General features: G+C 42.2%; 1 protein-coding gene across 1 annotated transcript in view; it reads left to right on the plus strand.

The window, feature by feature from the left end:
- LOC121616199 (glypican-6-like) overlaps positions 1 to 13,576 on the plus strand; it is an 81,965-nt gene extending 68,389 nt beyond the window's left edge. Inside the window, exons 7-9 of the mRNA XM_041950896.1 lie at positions 11,121 to 11,257; positions 12,618 to 12,793; positions 13,371 to 13,576. Coding sequence (XP_041806830.1) covers positions 11,121 to 11,257; positions 12,618 to 12,793; positions 13,371 to 13,576 — 519 coding nt within the window. The remainder of the gene's footprint in view (positions 1 to 11,120; positions 11,258 to 12,617; positions 12,794 to 13,370) is intronic.
- Positions 13,577 to 13,889: the final 313 nt, after the last annotated feature.

A 13,889-nucleotide genomic window follows, 5' to 3' on the forward strand; every position in this document is an offset into this window, starting at 1 on the left:
AGATACATTGTGGTTCTCTGAAGGGAAAAGCCTCACCTTTTGCGAGAGAGACAGGAGCTGCGCATGTAGATGAACGTGGAGCACACACCTTCCATCATTGCCCTCCCTCAAGTTGTGTCAGATGGAGGGGCATGATTAAATAATGTGTCTGACGAACATCTCACTCAGGCTGTCTGAGAACTGGAGTTGCACCAAAGCTTTATGACCTTGGTTCTGTTGTGAGATAAAGACATCACACATGCTGTATTAAGCCAAAAGGCGCAACAACAATAGAATACTTATCAGCCACAGTTCACTGTTGTCATTCACAAAGCAACACCAGTCCTGCTGTCAAGGAGACGGGCAAAATGAGAACAGTGTGGCTTTAGCTTTAAAACGATTCAGACTTCTGTAGTATATTAGGAATTATAAGAGAGGAGTTATAAAAGTAATAAAAAGTCACCAGGTCTGTTTTCTGAGACAAATCCAGACATATTTCATGCATGCACATTTGTCTATGTAGTGTGAAACTAATAATAACACCACTTCCAAAGCCTGGTCCAAGGTGGTTGAAAGTAAACTTCAAAAAGGAGAGCCTGAGTCTGTATCACAAAGTGAGTTCTGGGCTTGTATTTATCTGTGAAGTTCTGTGAAGTACATTTAAGAAAGCTCTTAGGAGCCTGCTAAGGAGAAAAAAGTCCCACAATGTGAAGAAAAACACACATTTGTCAAGCAACTGGAGCCCATTTGCAGCAAAGTGCGGCAGTAGCTCACGAGCAGTCATGTGATTGATCGTGATTATGGTCGTTATTGTGAGAATTAGTTCATTTTATTTGATAAAAAGTTCATTTTATCTGTGCACCTTTGATCAGCCGCGTGAAATTCACAAGGAGCCACGAACCATAAAAACAGGGCCGAAACTACGAGAAACAACAAGAAAACCGGAGCTCAGAAACATGCTAACACTTCGACATGTGCAGACAAACACAGTGTGTGAAGAAAAAAAAATCTCAACTCGAAGGTCAACTTTCTGTCTTTAGTATCTCGAAGCTGTGCGCTTGACTCTGTGGCGCAGTGTGATAAAAGTGGGCCAGGTCAAAAAGTAGTACACTTCAGTGTATTAGAAATATAATTTAAGTATAGAAATGTCATTACAAGTTGCTTTTACGGCTTCGTTTAAAGTACGCTTAACATAAACTTATAAAAAAATTTACTTCTAAATAGACGTCAAGTTCTACTTAATTATATTAAAAATGAATATGCCATTTCTGCAATACTTTAAGTGGTATTCAAAGTACTTAAAAAAAGTGTACTTTATTGTATAAGTTGTACTTAAATGTTCTTTTAAAAGTCATGATTTCACTGGTACTTCAGTACACTTTAACCCCTTAACGCAGATTGTCGCGAATTCGCATCATACAGCTTTAATCCACGATGCAGCCGAATCGCGCATGCATTCCTCTAATGCCGGTTTGTGCATATTCAACACACACCTAGGAACCTTTTGCAAGCACTGGTTTCTCGTCGGACCGGTCAAAGTGAGAAGTGAAAACTACATCCGTGAGTAACGCTGTTAGTAACGCGTAACGCCTGTTGTCGCTAATTTGCATCATACCTAAATATGTGCTACAGAAAAATTAAAACTCCTCTTAATTTAGGATCAATTTTAAAGCTTAAAGCCAAAGAAATAATTTTTTAATATAATTCTAAATAAATTCAGGCGTCAAGGGGTTAAGTTTGTTGTAACAGGTTAGCATTAGCAGGTTTTTACACTTCAAGTATTACTTAAGTAGTACCTAAGGACTAACTGAGTACACTGAAGGTAAACTCGGAGTGTACTCAGCTCGTTCTTTAGAAGGTATAGTATGATAAGTAGAGTATTTTTTCACCGGGGGTCCCTGGCTCTCTTTGGGTCACCTGGTTTTGCTAAGTTACTGGTTCACATGTTAACATGTTGTCTCAAACTCCAGTGATGTATAAGAGCGAAGCGGTCCAGCTACATTAAACACATCTCTCATCCAGTCGGGAATAGGAAATCCAGAGCATTTAATATGCAGCTGTGAACAACATCGATTTCATGAACCTGCTGTTTGTGAGAAGCCTTGTCAGTGCACCAATGGTTGTGCAACAGTCTGACATGTGACAGGATGGAGAAGTTCGACTGTGTCACATGTGAAAGAGTGTTTAGACCTCGATATTAAAATGAGGTGTGTCTGAGGAGAGGGAAAAAAACGAATGTATGTGAGTTGCGTGCAGAACGCATTGTGTGGAATGGGGGCAGATCCGTCACATCTGGAAGTGGATCTGTGCCAGATGCAAACGCACACTCTTAAAGAAATATCCCCAACAAGGTGAAAGGTCATCCAGCGCTTCCGACTCATGGCGGTAATCGGTACAACTCCCTTTTCAGGGTAAAGGCTTGTTATGCCAATGCTGTAATTTTTGACAAACAAGCTGAGTGATTTTCTTGAAATCGCTCCATACGTTGTTCCTTCGTCCTCACAAAGGCTCTGCTGCTTTTCATATCCGTCAATACATTAATGAGTCACATTGGCCTCATTGCACTCTAGGCTTCGTAGCTCTCTGGGGAGCACGGGCAGCAGGGAGAGAGCAGGCCTGCTGATGATTGCTCTGTTCTCCACAGCGCATAGCTTCCCTTTAATCATCTCCCTCTTTCAAACTTCTGCTGTCGTAGCCTTGGGCGAATCACACTCGCAAACTCACCACTGTTTCATCAATATTCTGTCATATTTTCTCACTGTGGGATCATTGTGTAATAAATTTTGCTCACCATCGTACACCACATTGGCTAACTGTGTAAGATGCCATGGGACTGAGCAAATGGTTTGGGGCAATGTTATGTAAATGGACCACTGAATGTGTCCTATTGTGCATTGACAGTACGTAAATACTACATGAGCCACAACAACATGCAGCCATTTTTCATTTGTGACTAATGAAGCATCATTTTAACAACTGGGCGACCACAAATGTCCTTCCCAAAGGAAAGCTGCATCATTTTTTAAGTTATATCATTAGTGTTTTGGTGCTTTTTTGAAATATAATCCATTTTGAGGGATTATTATTATTATTATTACTCAGTAGAGTGATCAAATTAGCCTAAACAGACCAAAGTGGTTGTAATTATGCATCTCCTATAACAACACAGCCTCCACTATTTTTGGAAGCAGCATTATTTTTTCTTTGTGTTTTTTTTTCCACTGTACACAGAGATTCGCCGTCACATTAAATTAAAGGCGTGATGAATTATTTCTCCTACAACAGTTATGAAGAAAGTTCAGAATATAGTTATGCCTCTAGGGTGTCACAGAAGTGAGCGATTCAATTCAGTATTCAGCTTTTTCTCACTGAGGCGTGGAATCAGAACTAAATTTGACAACATAGTCAGACAGTATGGGAAGAAATCCACATACTGTACGGGCTTTCTTCCTGTAAGTACAACACTGATTAGTGATAAATATTCATTACTTTTGTTTATTGCCTCGGTGATAGCTGCATCCTTTTAGTTGCTGTCATATATATATCATTAAGACAGATCTCAGAGCATTTCAGCTATTGGAAAATCAAAAGAAATGCAAAATAATAGCCAGTTTTGAATAACAATCGAGTTTCACTGTGTGTCAAGTATCCATTCCCAGGAAGCAGCGTAATAGCAATCACACAGTGCTGTCAGCAGGAGATATGAAGAAGACATCAGCGCTGCCCCGGCTGAGGCTTTGTGGAGACGTCCACGTCTGCCGTGGCAGATTTATGCTGGGACATAATCAGTCGTAATCAAGGGAAACAAGGAGGGCGGCTCCGGCTGAGAGTCGACAAAAGTGCGATGGCCCGCAGAACGATGCTAAAAATGGGTTTATCGCGATCACATGGCGGGCGGCCCGGCAGTGGAGGGCAGAAAGCGCCGCCGCTGTCATATCAAACCGCATTTTAGTCTGCAAGTGGTTGTGCTGTTTTCTAACCATGATTTGCCTTTGGTGCACCATCCCCATCTGCGCGAGCGCTGCAAGATAAACAGCTGGGCGATGTCTTTCTGCACTCGCCTGTTGTGAAGCCACAGAGGGGAAGCACATTTGCTTCGGCCCTCCGTTGATGGATATCGATTGGATGAAAACAGCCCGCATCTACATGCAGTCTGGTAGTTGCCTGCTCGAAGCAACGCCGCCGGTCACCTTTGAGGTGAATGTTTGCCGACAAGGACGAGAGAGGCCTGACAAAGGGGCGACAACCGCTGCTCAGAACATTATCACAGAGGTCGTTTGCTTGGTGTGCTTTGGGATAGCCAATATTATTTCTACTCTGCTGATTTTTTAATGTGCTAAAATTGCTTTAGAGCCAGATGGCAGGTCTTGGTTGAGAGAATCTGTTGTTTATGGGTGGACCTGAACCAATGAGAGGGACTTTATGACGTGTTAGACACCAGATTAAATAGCCGTGTCCGGGGGACAGACACCCGCAGGGCCTCAGCACCCTGATACTCGACACTGGAGAAGCTGATCTGTTGGCTGCATTAACACACAGTGCGCCCCAGACCCGGAGAGCTGTATTAGCTTTTGAGGATCGCCTCGCTCAACAATATAACTTTGATGAAGAATGCGATGAGGAGGCAGAGTTATTCTTGCTGCGGCCTTCCTCCTTGTGAGAAACTATTCGCTCCGTCCTCAAAGTGGTCACTGGTCAGGGAGAGACTCATGGCACGGCCAAGGTCTTGGTATGAGCAGAACCGACTCCCTGACCTCTGTAATTGAGATGCAGGAAGAAAACTGCGTTCGTATCAAATGAAAAACTATTTTAACGCAGACAGGAGGAGCAGTTGCCAGGGAAAATAAGTTGATCGAGGAGTTGTCTGCCCCTTGTGGTTTCGTGGCGAGACCTGCTGCCGGGTCTATGATTAGACTGAACATGCACTAACTTAGCTCAGACTGGCAGCAGAGGGATATGCTCTGTGTCAAGCAACGATGACATCTCCTGATAGTTGCTTGAAAAAGGGCTGTTAATTTAACAAGATAGAGGTGTTTTAACCAGCAGAATGTCTGATAAGCAGGGTTTGTGTGTGTGTGTGTGTGTGTGTGTGTGCAAGTGAGAGAGAGGGAGATTTACCAGCTGACAGAACAGCCAGAGGAGACCGAGGCGAACACTGTAGGTCAGCGCCGTGAGCGTGATGTGCTTCGAGAGTAAAAGTTAGAGTGATAGTCTGGCCGTATATTTATTTCTTTTTGTTGTTGAAAGGCAGATAGCACATCCGGGCATCGTCCCACGGCCAGATAAGAGCCCGGGCCCCTGACATTGTGCTGTTGCCAGGAGTGTGACTGCAGCTTCAAAGCCAGTGACACGTCAGCTTTTGATCTGAGGATAGGCAAGGGCATCTGAGAGGCACTGGTCAAAGTACAGATCTCTCACGTTTTTTTTTTTTTTCGTGCCGAGCTGAAAGGTACCGCGTGCACAGCGGAAGCTCGCGACCTGCCCCGCATGCACCCTCAGCTGCATCCACACAAAAACAAGACTGGCGATAAATACACTGGAGTGTCTGCAAACACGCGCACTTTAAGCCCGCTAACGCCGTTATCTCATTGGCCCACGCTGTTGTTTTTGGAAATAATTATTATCTGCAAACATTTCCTCGTGTTTGTCCGTTCAAGCCAGCCAATTACTTTTTACAGCGAGTAAACAGTGTACTGTATATCCAGTATGTTTGGTTGGATTTTATCTGTGGGTGTGACACAAAAAAAAAAAGCAAATTTAAAGGTGAGGTTATGTTTGGATCATGGCGCGCTAAGCTGTGTGAGCTGTAATACATTACAGGCGACTTCTCAATGCTGTTTACTGTTGAATTAATCTTCTTTATTGTGGTTTCACTCCCTGTTTTCCTGCTCCGGAAGAGACAGAAATAGCGGGAACAGACAGAGGAGAAAATTATAGATGACTGATTTGATTATGTTTGTGATTCAACTCAATTATATTAAAGGATTAATCATATATTAAGTGGCAGGAAGAATTTAGAGCAATTACACGCGTGCTCTGCAGCTCGTTTCCATTGTGGTACTCCAGATGTTTCAGATGAGGACCTGGAGGAAAGGTGAAAGAGGACAGATGCTGTACAGTCCAGAGACGACTGAGCATACAGTGTTACACAGCTAAGAGAGACCAGGGGCTTTACTCACAAAGCTCCTCAGAATGGGAGTCTGGTTTCAGGTCAACTAGCCATGAAACCTTCAATTTCACTTAAGACTGTGAACAGAGAGGAAGACCGAACAGAGACGAGACCAGAGTCTTAGTGAGGGGACGGAGAGCGAGAGAGACGCAATGAAGGAACATGTGGTTCATGACAGGAAGCAGGGAGACGGAGGGCGAAGCTGACAAAGGCGAGGAGAGAGCGGGCAGAACTGCACCTCGCTGCAGCTCTTCATCCTCAAGGTTTAAACTGGCGCTTAATTATGAAAAGTTCCTCTCCTTGTCTCAGCTGAGCACAAACACGTTTAAAGGATAAGAGTGGCGTCGTTATCAAGCCTCGTTAAAAGACCAAAACTGACAATAAACATGACCACTGCACCGTCCAACCTCTTTCCATCACCGAGTCAACCGATGCTTCCTGGCAAAGTCACACATCTTCTGGATGTTTCATATTATGTTCAATGCATAACAGTAAGAGTACAGAACGACTGATAAGCTGTATGATTAACCCAAGCAGTGAACTCTGTAACTGTAGGAAGTTTGTGTAAAACAAGCCAGTTGCATGAACTCTCAGAGGACTGTTTCCTGTGAATATTGCACCAGAGATGAGTTTGCTGGATATTTTTGTACAATTCACTGTCTGCATTATGGTTTTCTTTTGTTGTTGTAACAGTCCTACGTGTTTCATTTATTCAGTGTTTGGCCATTGATTTTTTTAGCTGTTCTTTTAGCTGCATACTTGTCTATTGCTTGACTAGGCTGTTTAGCAGAGAGTGAAGGCTCTGTGATATAGTTTGTGTTCATGTCTTCTCCGCGTCCCTATCATGTGAGAGTTTCTATCTTAAAACATAATCTAAACCAAGAAAATAACTATTTCATTTATTTTTTCTGCACAGAAATGCATGAAATGCTGAGATAGAGGCCTCTGTATATATCTTAGAAAAGGTTTTCTCACAACTCTTAATGTCAAGAAGTCCTGACCCCCTGTGAAGCTTTGGCGACCCCTAGTGGGTGTCAGGACACCCAGGTTGGGTACCAGTGCACTAGGACACTCAAATCTGTATTAATCCACTGCTAAAAATAGTCCCCGACATTAGCACTATTAAATCCTCTTTGAGAAACATTTGCTAAAAACTACAGTGACCAGCTGTTTTAGAAAAGGACTGAAATTGTTAACGCTAAAATTATATATGTGTTGGCCATTTTTGAAGGTTTAGAAGGAACCGAGGGTTTAGGGCTGAGTCCCACAGATGAGACACGGAAGTCAGATGGTATTGAAAGAGACATTAAGCAGTGTTGGTTCTGCTCTTTTGATGGGATTTTTTGACTGTGCTGAAGAAAAATATAGGATAACACCAGACTTATCCTTTGAATTTTCTTTTTCACACTTTTGTGCAATGTGTGAGACAACTATCCAGACTGTCCAGCTGAACTACTGAAACCTTTAGCACCTCCAAACCTGAAGCAACATTTGCAGCGTTTTTAATCCATAATGTGAATATTTAGCAGCGCGAGTTGCAGGCAAGACGATTTTCTGTTTAATAACGAATAGAAATGAGATTAAACAGTTAATACTAAAAATGTAAATCCAATGCACTGACGACTGAGAACCTTCAGTGTCATTAATATGAACAGAATATTCTGTCGTTCTTACTTACAGCATCTCTAGGCATGTATTTTCACAAAATTGCAGTGAACATTATACATCATGCCTGCGAGAAACATGGAGTATATGATGCATGAAAGAGGAAGAGATCAAGGCCCTGCACATCCCTATAGGAAGAGCTTTCCCCGTAAAGACCTTGGCAAAGCGGAAATATATTCAATTCTTCTTTCTTTTGGTGCACTGTATGATAAATACTGAACGATACATTAAACAAAAATGTTCTAATACAATTTAATGCCAATGCAATTGTGAGATTTTGCAAAAGCAGAAAAAAAGATGCAAAGAAAAAAAAATCAGGTTATATAGCACAAAAAAATACAGTTTGTTTTTCTGCAACAGTTACTTAAAATCTCACGTGTTTAGCATTCAAGCATCTAATAAATTGTTTACAACAAACTCTAAGTGGTTATTGATATATTTTTCAACAGCTATAAGTTCTCCTGTGGGCATCCGGAAGCGCTGAACATAATCAAACACTGTTGTAATGATAGAAAATATGTCTTCGCAGGACAGCTTGAATAATTGTTGAGCAGTACTGTACAGTTAGAGTGTCCTTGTAGCTGTGCACAACTGCATTATTGTGTGTTATAAACCATTTATTAAATCTTTGTATACCGCTTGTGCAATAACTTCTAATGCCTTAAGTTGCATGTCAGCAATGTTTTAATGTTGCACTTCAGTTCATGAAGTCACCGAAGGAAAAAATTCCAATATAAATGATCAAGGCTCGCACATCCGGCGAGCAAACGCTTCTATCAGCTGCCCTGTCAGCCCTTATTACAGAACCATAGGTATCACACGCACATCTAACACCATGCATGTCATCAGGAGCTGGAGTAGCCATCACGCGTGATTATAATAGCAATCTTTTAGCGTGTCACTGGAAACAAATACAATTTAATATCCTGATGTGAGGAGAGAGGGGAGCTGTTTTGATCTTCATTGTGATTTTTAATGAGGATATCAACCCTGTCAGTAATAGGCAGCTGATTATAATGAGGATCTCTGCTCATGCACACACACTTCCTCTCTCCTCCCTCGCATGCCACCGCCACGCTGGAATTACAATACAGACATGTTTTCCTGTTTTGTGCTGTAGATATTTGTGTACTTTCGTTAGTCTTCCGTCTGTTTCCGTGGCGAATACAGCGTCTACATTAGACCACGTGAAGACCACATGGGATCATCATCAGTAAACATGTGTCAGATGAGTGTCCTCCCTGTGCTTTCCCTCTCTCTGCTTTCAGCTCCCCTTTCCTCAAAGACATAGTGCCCTCTAGTGTGCGCTGCGTCTGGTTGCATGCCAGGGCCGCTTGTTGCAGTCGTATTATTTATTCATGGGCAATGCGCAATGAAGTGAGAGGCAGACTTTTCCCAGAGGCATATTTGTAATTTGTGAGAAAAGGCTCAACCTTTCCTCTTCTTTTTCAACTTTTCTCCTTTAAGCATCAGACATCTGAGGTATTTTAGGTTCACCGGGTGCTTTTTATTTTGGTCCCAGTGGATTTTCTTGAGTTTATGTAATGGCTGTGTGTTTGTTATGGTTGGTAGAAATAGGAAACATTCACCATTCAGTTGCTCTGTATAATGGATATGATGAATGCAGCTTTATGTGTCTATACTGCTCAGTAGAGAATACTATGAAATTTAATTATCATTAAGACATTGTCACCTCGAAGAAACTGACTGTGTAACTATTTTCAGCTTCATGAAATATGGCAGTACAATATTTAGTGGAGGTGCTAATTAAATATTTGCATTACTTAAGTGTTAGTATGTAATTCCCAGTTTAATTCATGCTTTTAACCGGCCTGGTTTTGCCAGCTGATGCTCAGAAAAACTGAGAATCTCTCACTTGTTCAACTAAACTTAATGTATGAGGTTTAGTCAAACATTGCCAGTCAATCTCTTGCATTGAGTGTAGCCTTGACCCTCTGGGCAGTATCACAGCCGCTGAAGTGCTTTGGCATCAGTGTGACAGGATTAACACATCAAAAGCAGAGTCGGGGCCTACAGCGGCGTCACACAGTCAGTACAGCACCTTTCATGTTCTGCTCAGGTTCACTACAATTTCACGTAAGCCAACAGCAAGTCAGACGGAAAAAGATAATGGGGCCAACCTGCTGCTATCAGGCTTTCCCTCAGCTTCAGTGAAATATGTCAAATTCTGTGTTTGATGAAAGATTGGAGTTCAACAGGCTCAAGTCAGGAAGCGATATCTGACTGTGTCACATGGCCGGGATGCAAAGGAGCATTTAAGTCTGACATTCAAGCTGAAATTATTGCTGCAAGCCTGCATGGTCTTAACTTTTTCATGATGCAAACATTCGATAGTCAGCATGGAAGGAAAATTAAACCCAAATCGTTTTTTGGGGAGTCAGAGAGTTAAAGATGTCTCAGGGTTAAATCCCAAGATTTATAATCCCTTTGATAAGATGTGGTAATAAGTGAAGATGGGGCAGGTTTATAATGAGTTTACAAATGAGATACATCATGTGGGGCCGAATGACATGCAAAAAGAATTGTATTGACAATTATTGACTGTTTTGACAGATATTACAATATGAGTCACAATTAATGGTTTAATGGTAATTTTTGCATTTCATTTTCACAAAAAAAATATATAAAGGATGGTGATGTTGGAATTTTTGCTGGGGCCTGTACCAAACAAGCTTGTTCCGCTCCCTCTCTGCAGCACCACAATGCTGCATTTCTAACGCTTCACTGTGACACATTTTACCTTTATCAAAAAAAAGAAATTGCAGCTCCTGTGATCGGGATATTGCGCTTGGTCACACTGCGATTTCGATAATACTTTGATTAATTGTTCAGCCCCAGAGAGCGTTTCAAAAAACGCTAACTGAGTTGGGACATCTCGACACACCATTTGTCATACATATCAGAAACTTCAAGGATATCTGGAAGTGTCTCTCAGATGCTTTTACGAGACTATATGGTAATTAGGAATGTTGGAAGGCTGCGGTAAATAAAGGAATGAGAGGGTTGTCGTTGTCAACACTCTGTCCTATCTTTTGTTCCTAATTTCTCTTAAATAAATTCCAATTTGATTAAAAATGTGCATCCAATTAATGTTTCCCCTTTAAACAAATTCCTTGTTTCTCGTGTCATGTCCTGTATATACACCGTGCATGCACTATGTGTATATTTATATATATGTGCGTCATTTTCAGCTCTAAGGCTGCAACTGCTATGTTGGAAAACAGCCTTGATTTGTTTACGCCGAAGCCTTTGGTCTCCTGTGTAACGACCCCTGTCTTTGCTTAAGGTGGTTGACATAAAAGAGAAACTGAAGCTGTCGAAGAAATTCTGGTCCAACCTGCCTGAGGCGATGTGCATGGAGGACAGAGTGACCGCTGGAAATGCCAGTGATGATGAGTGCTGGAATGGACACAGTAAGGGCAGGTGAGTGCACCAGCGCCGGTGGCTAATGCAGGCTTATACAAAAGGTTACTAATAAGTCCAAAGTCTGTTCGGCTCAGCAAATGTTAATCAGTCTAATCCTAGAATTAAGGACCAGATTATTTACTTTCGTTGAGTTAAACTGTGTAAGCGCCCGTCATACTTTATTATTCTTCAACTAAACAAACTCAAAGTGCATTTTTGTCTGTGTTATTTTGTGGAATTGTGCTTTCATTCTCCTTTAAAATGTGCAACCAGCATGTTGCATCCCCATTCATCTGATTTCATTCTCAAGGAAAATATTTGCACAAGCTCTCCAAATGCCCACAGCCATGGCTGAGGTCACAGTTAATTGATTTGCGTTGCTCTTATTCTTAACTCAACTGTACGATCAAAAGATGCTCAGCGTTCATGTTTGAAATTCTTTGAGCAACCCTTAAAGCTAATAATTTAACCCTGTGTGCCGGTACTCGATGTGGATGCCGCTGCTATTTTCTGCCACCAAAAAGAAAAAATTTTAACGAGTGAAACCAGTCCGACGTTACCTCTTCCAAGCCGCCGGGATTTCAGAGGCGCATATTATCCAGAGTGACCTGGGCTTATGGGAAACAAATGCTGTTGTGTGAGACGGTTTGTGAAACGCCCTCACATGATGGCCTGCTGCGTATTTATCAAGCAGGAATGCAGGCAGCTGACATGTTTTCCCTGGAGAAATGTCTCACAAGTGTGTCAGAACATTACCCGACATTATTAGGTCAAATGTTGATGTTGCCAGCACTTTTATTGCCTCAACGAGCTATTCTCAAGTGCACCCTTAGCCTTTCTCTGCTCTTTGCTATTGACACAGGACTCCTGTTTAAGAGAGAGAGACCTCAGAGTCTATACTAAGTTTGTCAAGTGTCAAAAATCTCATTTTTTATTGACTTAAAAAGCACTTCTTGTCCTTTCAAAGGTCCAATGTATAGGATTTCAGAGAATCTATTAGCAGAAATGGAATATAATATTAAGAACTATGCTTTCATGTGTTTTCGTTGCCTTAAAATTAGCTCTTTATATCTTTTCTGCCAGTCTTGTCTACCTTCCTGCCTATCTATATCGTTTCTACAGTAGCCCAGAAAGGACAAACCACACACTGGCTCTAGACAGCAAGTTTCGTGTTTTTTTTTTTTTGCTGTTTCAGTGGCGATCGTAGGTTCTCCTAAATACTTGGAAAGGTAGGATGATGCGAGGAGGATTGCCATGGTTACAATCTACAACCTCACCGGGAGATGCAACTAAATCCTGCACACTGGATCTTTAACAGGCACCTTGTCAAAAATAAGACATCAAGTTTATTTTATTTGTTGTGTTTTTAACCGAAAAGGTACTTCCCTGAAGTCCAGAAGGATGGACTGACCAACCAGGTGAATAACCCTGAGGTGGGCGTGGACATCACCCGCCCAGACACCTTCATCCGCCAGCAGATCATGGCTCTGAGGGTGATGACGAACAAGTTGAAAAACGCCTACAACGGCAATGACATCTACTTTCAAGACTCAAGTAAGCAATTTGATGCACTTCCCATGTACACGTGTGTGACAACATGCAACAACAAGGCAGGAAATATATTTACAGTCTCGCCCTCCCTGTCCTGGTTCGTCAAGTTCATGCTCCAGCTTGTCACTCACCTTGAAAACATGTCTGCTTTGAAATACTACCTGACCTTGAGGCCAAGGTAATCAGCATCAGTAAGAGGTACTGAAGGAGCAAATAACACAAACACAGGCAGAGTGCAATAAAAGCAGTTCCAGTCTTCATCAAGGAGTGCGCAACCTTGATGAAAACTGTTGAGAAACAATTTGGAGGCAGCACATTGGGTGTGCAGGCCGTCATTTTGATACACTCTAAAAAAGCCAAGCAATTACAAAAAGCAATGAAGTTGATGTGGTCAAATAGTAAATATATTGTCTGTGTACTTTTTCAGTTGAGTATATTGCTGATTTTGGAATCAGGGTTGTAGCAGCTGTAATTTAAATGTGAAAAAGCAGAATGTTTTAACTCTAAAGCAACAGTTTAGGATTGTGAAATCTGTCATAATTGTCTCGTGCTCACTCTGCGTGTTGTTATGGCGTTGCAGGCGATGAGGGCAGTGGCTCAGGCAGCGGCAGTGGCTGCACAGAGGTCTGCCCCACGGACATGGACGGTGCCGCCACTGAAGCCCCAGTGGTGGAAGCCGACCGGAGTGGGCCTGTGGATGACTCCGCCCCGCTCCGTGCACCCTCTGTAGCCCTGCCAGCCACGCTGGCCCTCGCAGCCCTGGCACTCCACCGACAATGGAGATAATGCTAGAGGAACTGGCTAAACATGGACTGCAGGGTTTTTTTTTTTCTTTTTTTTTTTCTTTTTTTGCAGTTTTTGTATTCAGGCAGATTGGAGCTACAGTCAAGCAGACAGTATTCAGGCTGCCAGCCTCGAGGCTAGAAGAGTCTGCTCTGAAAAAGAGAGCAGTCATGCATCGTGATTTCCCACTTTCCCAAAGATTGTGCAGTGCCATCCTTTGACTTGATATTTTATGGCATCACTTCACCATCTAGCACTGATGCCGACCCAACAAACTCTGCTGCAGAGATTTCTTGCACATATGGCAGGTATTAAT

The sequence above is a fragment of the Chelmon rostratus genome, chromosome 13, assembly GCF_017976325.1.
Source record: "Chelmon rostratus isolate fCheRos1 chromosome 13, fCheRos1.pri, whole genome shotgun sequence".
NCBI lineage: Eukaryota > Metazoa > Chordata > Actinopteri > Chaetodontiformes > Chaetodontidae > Chelmon > Chelmon rostratus.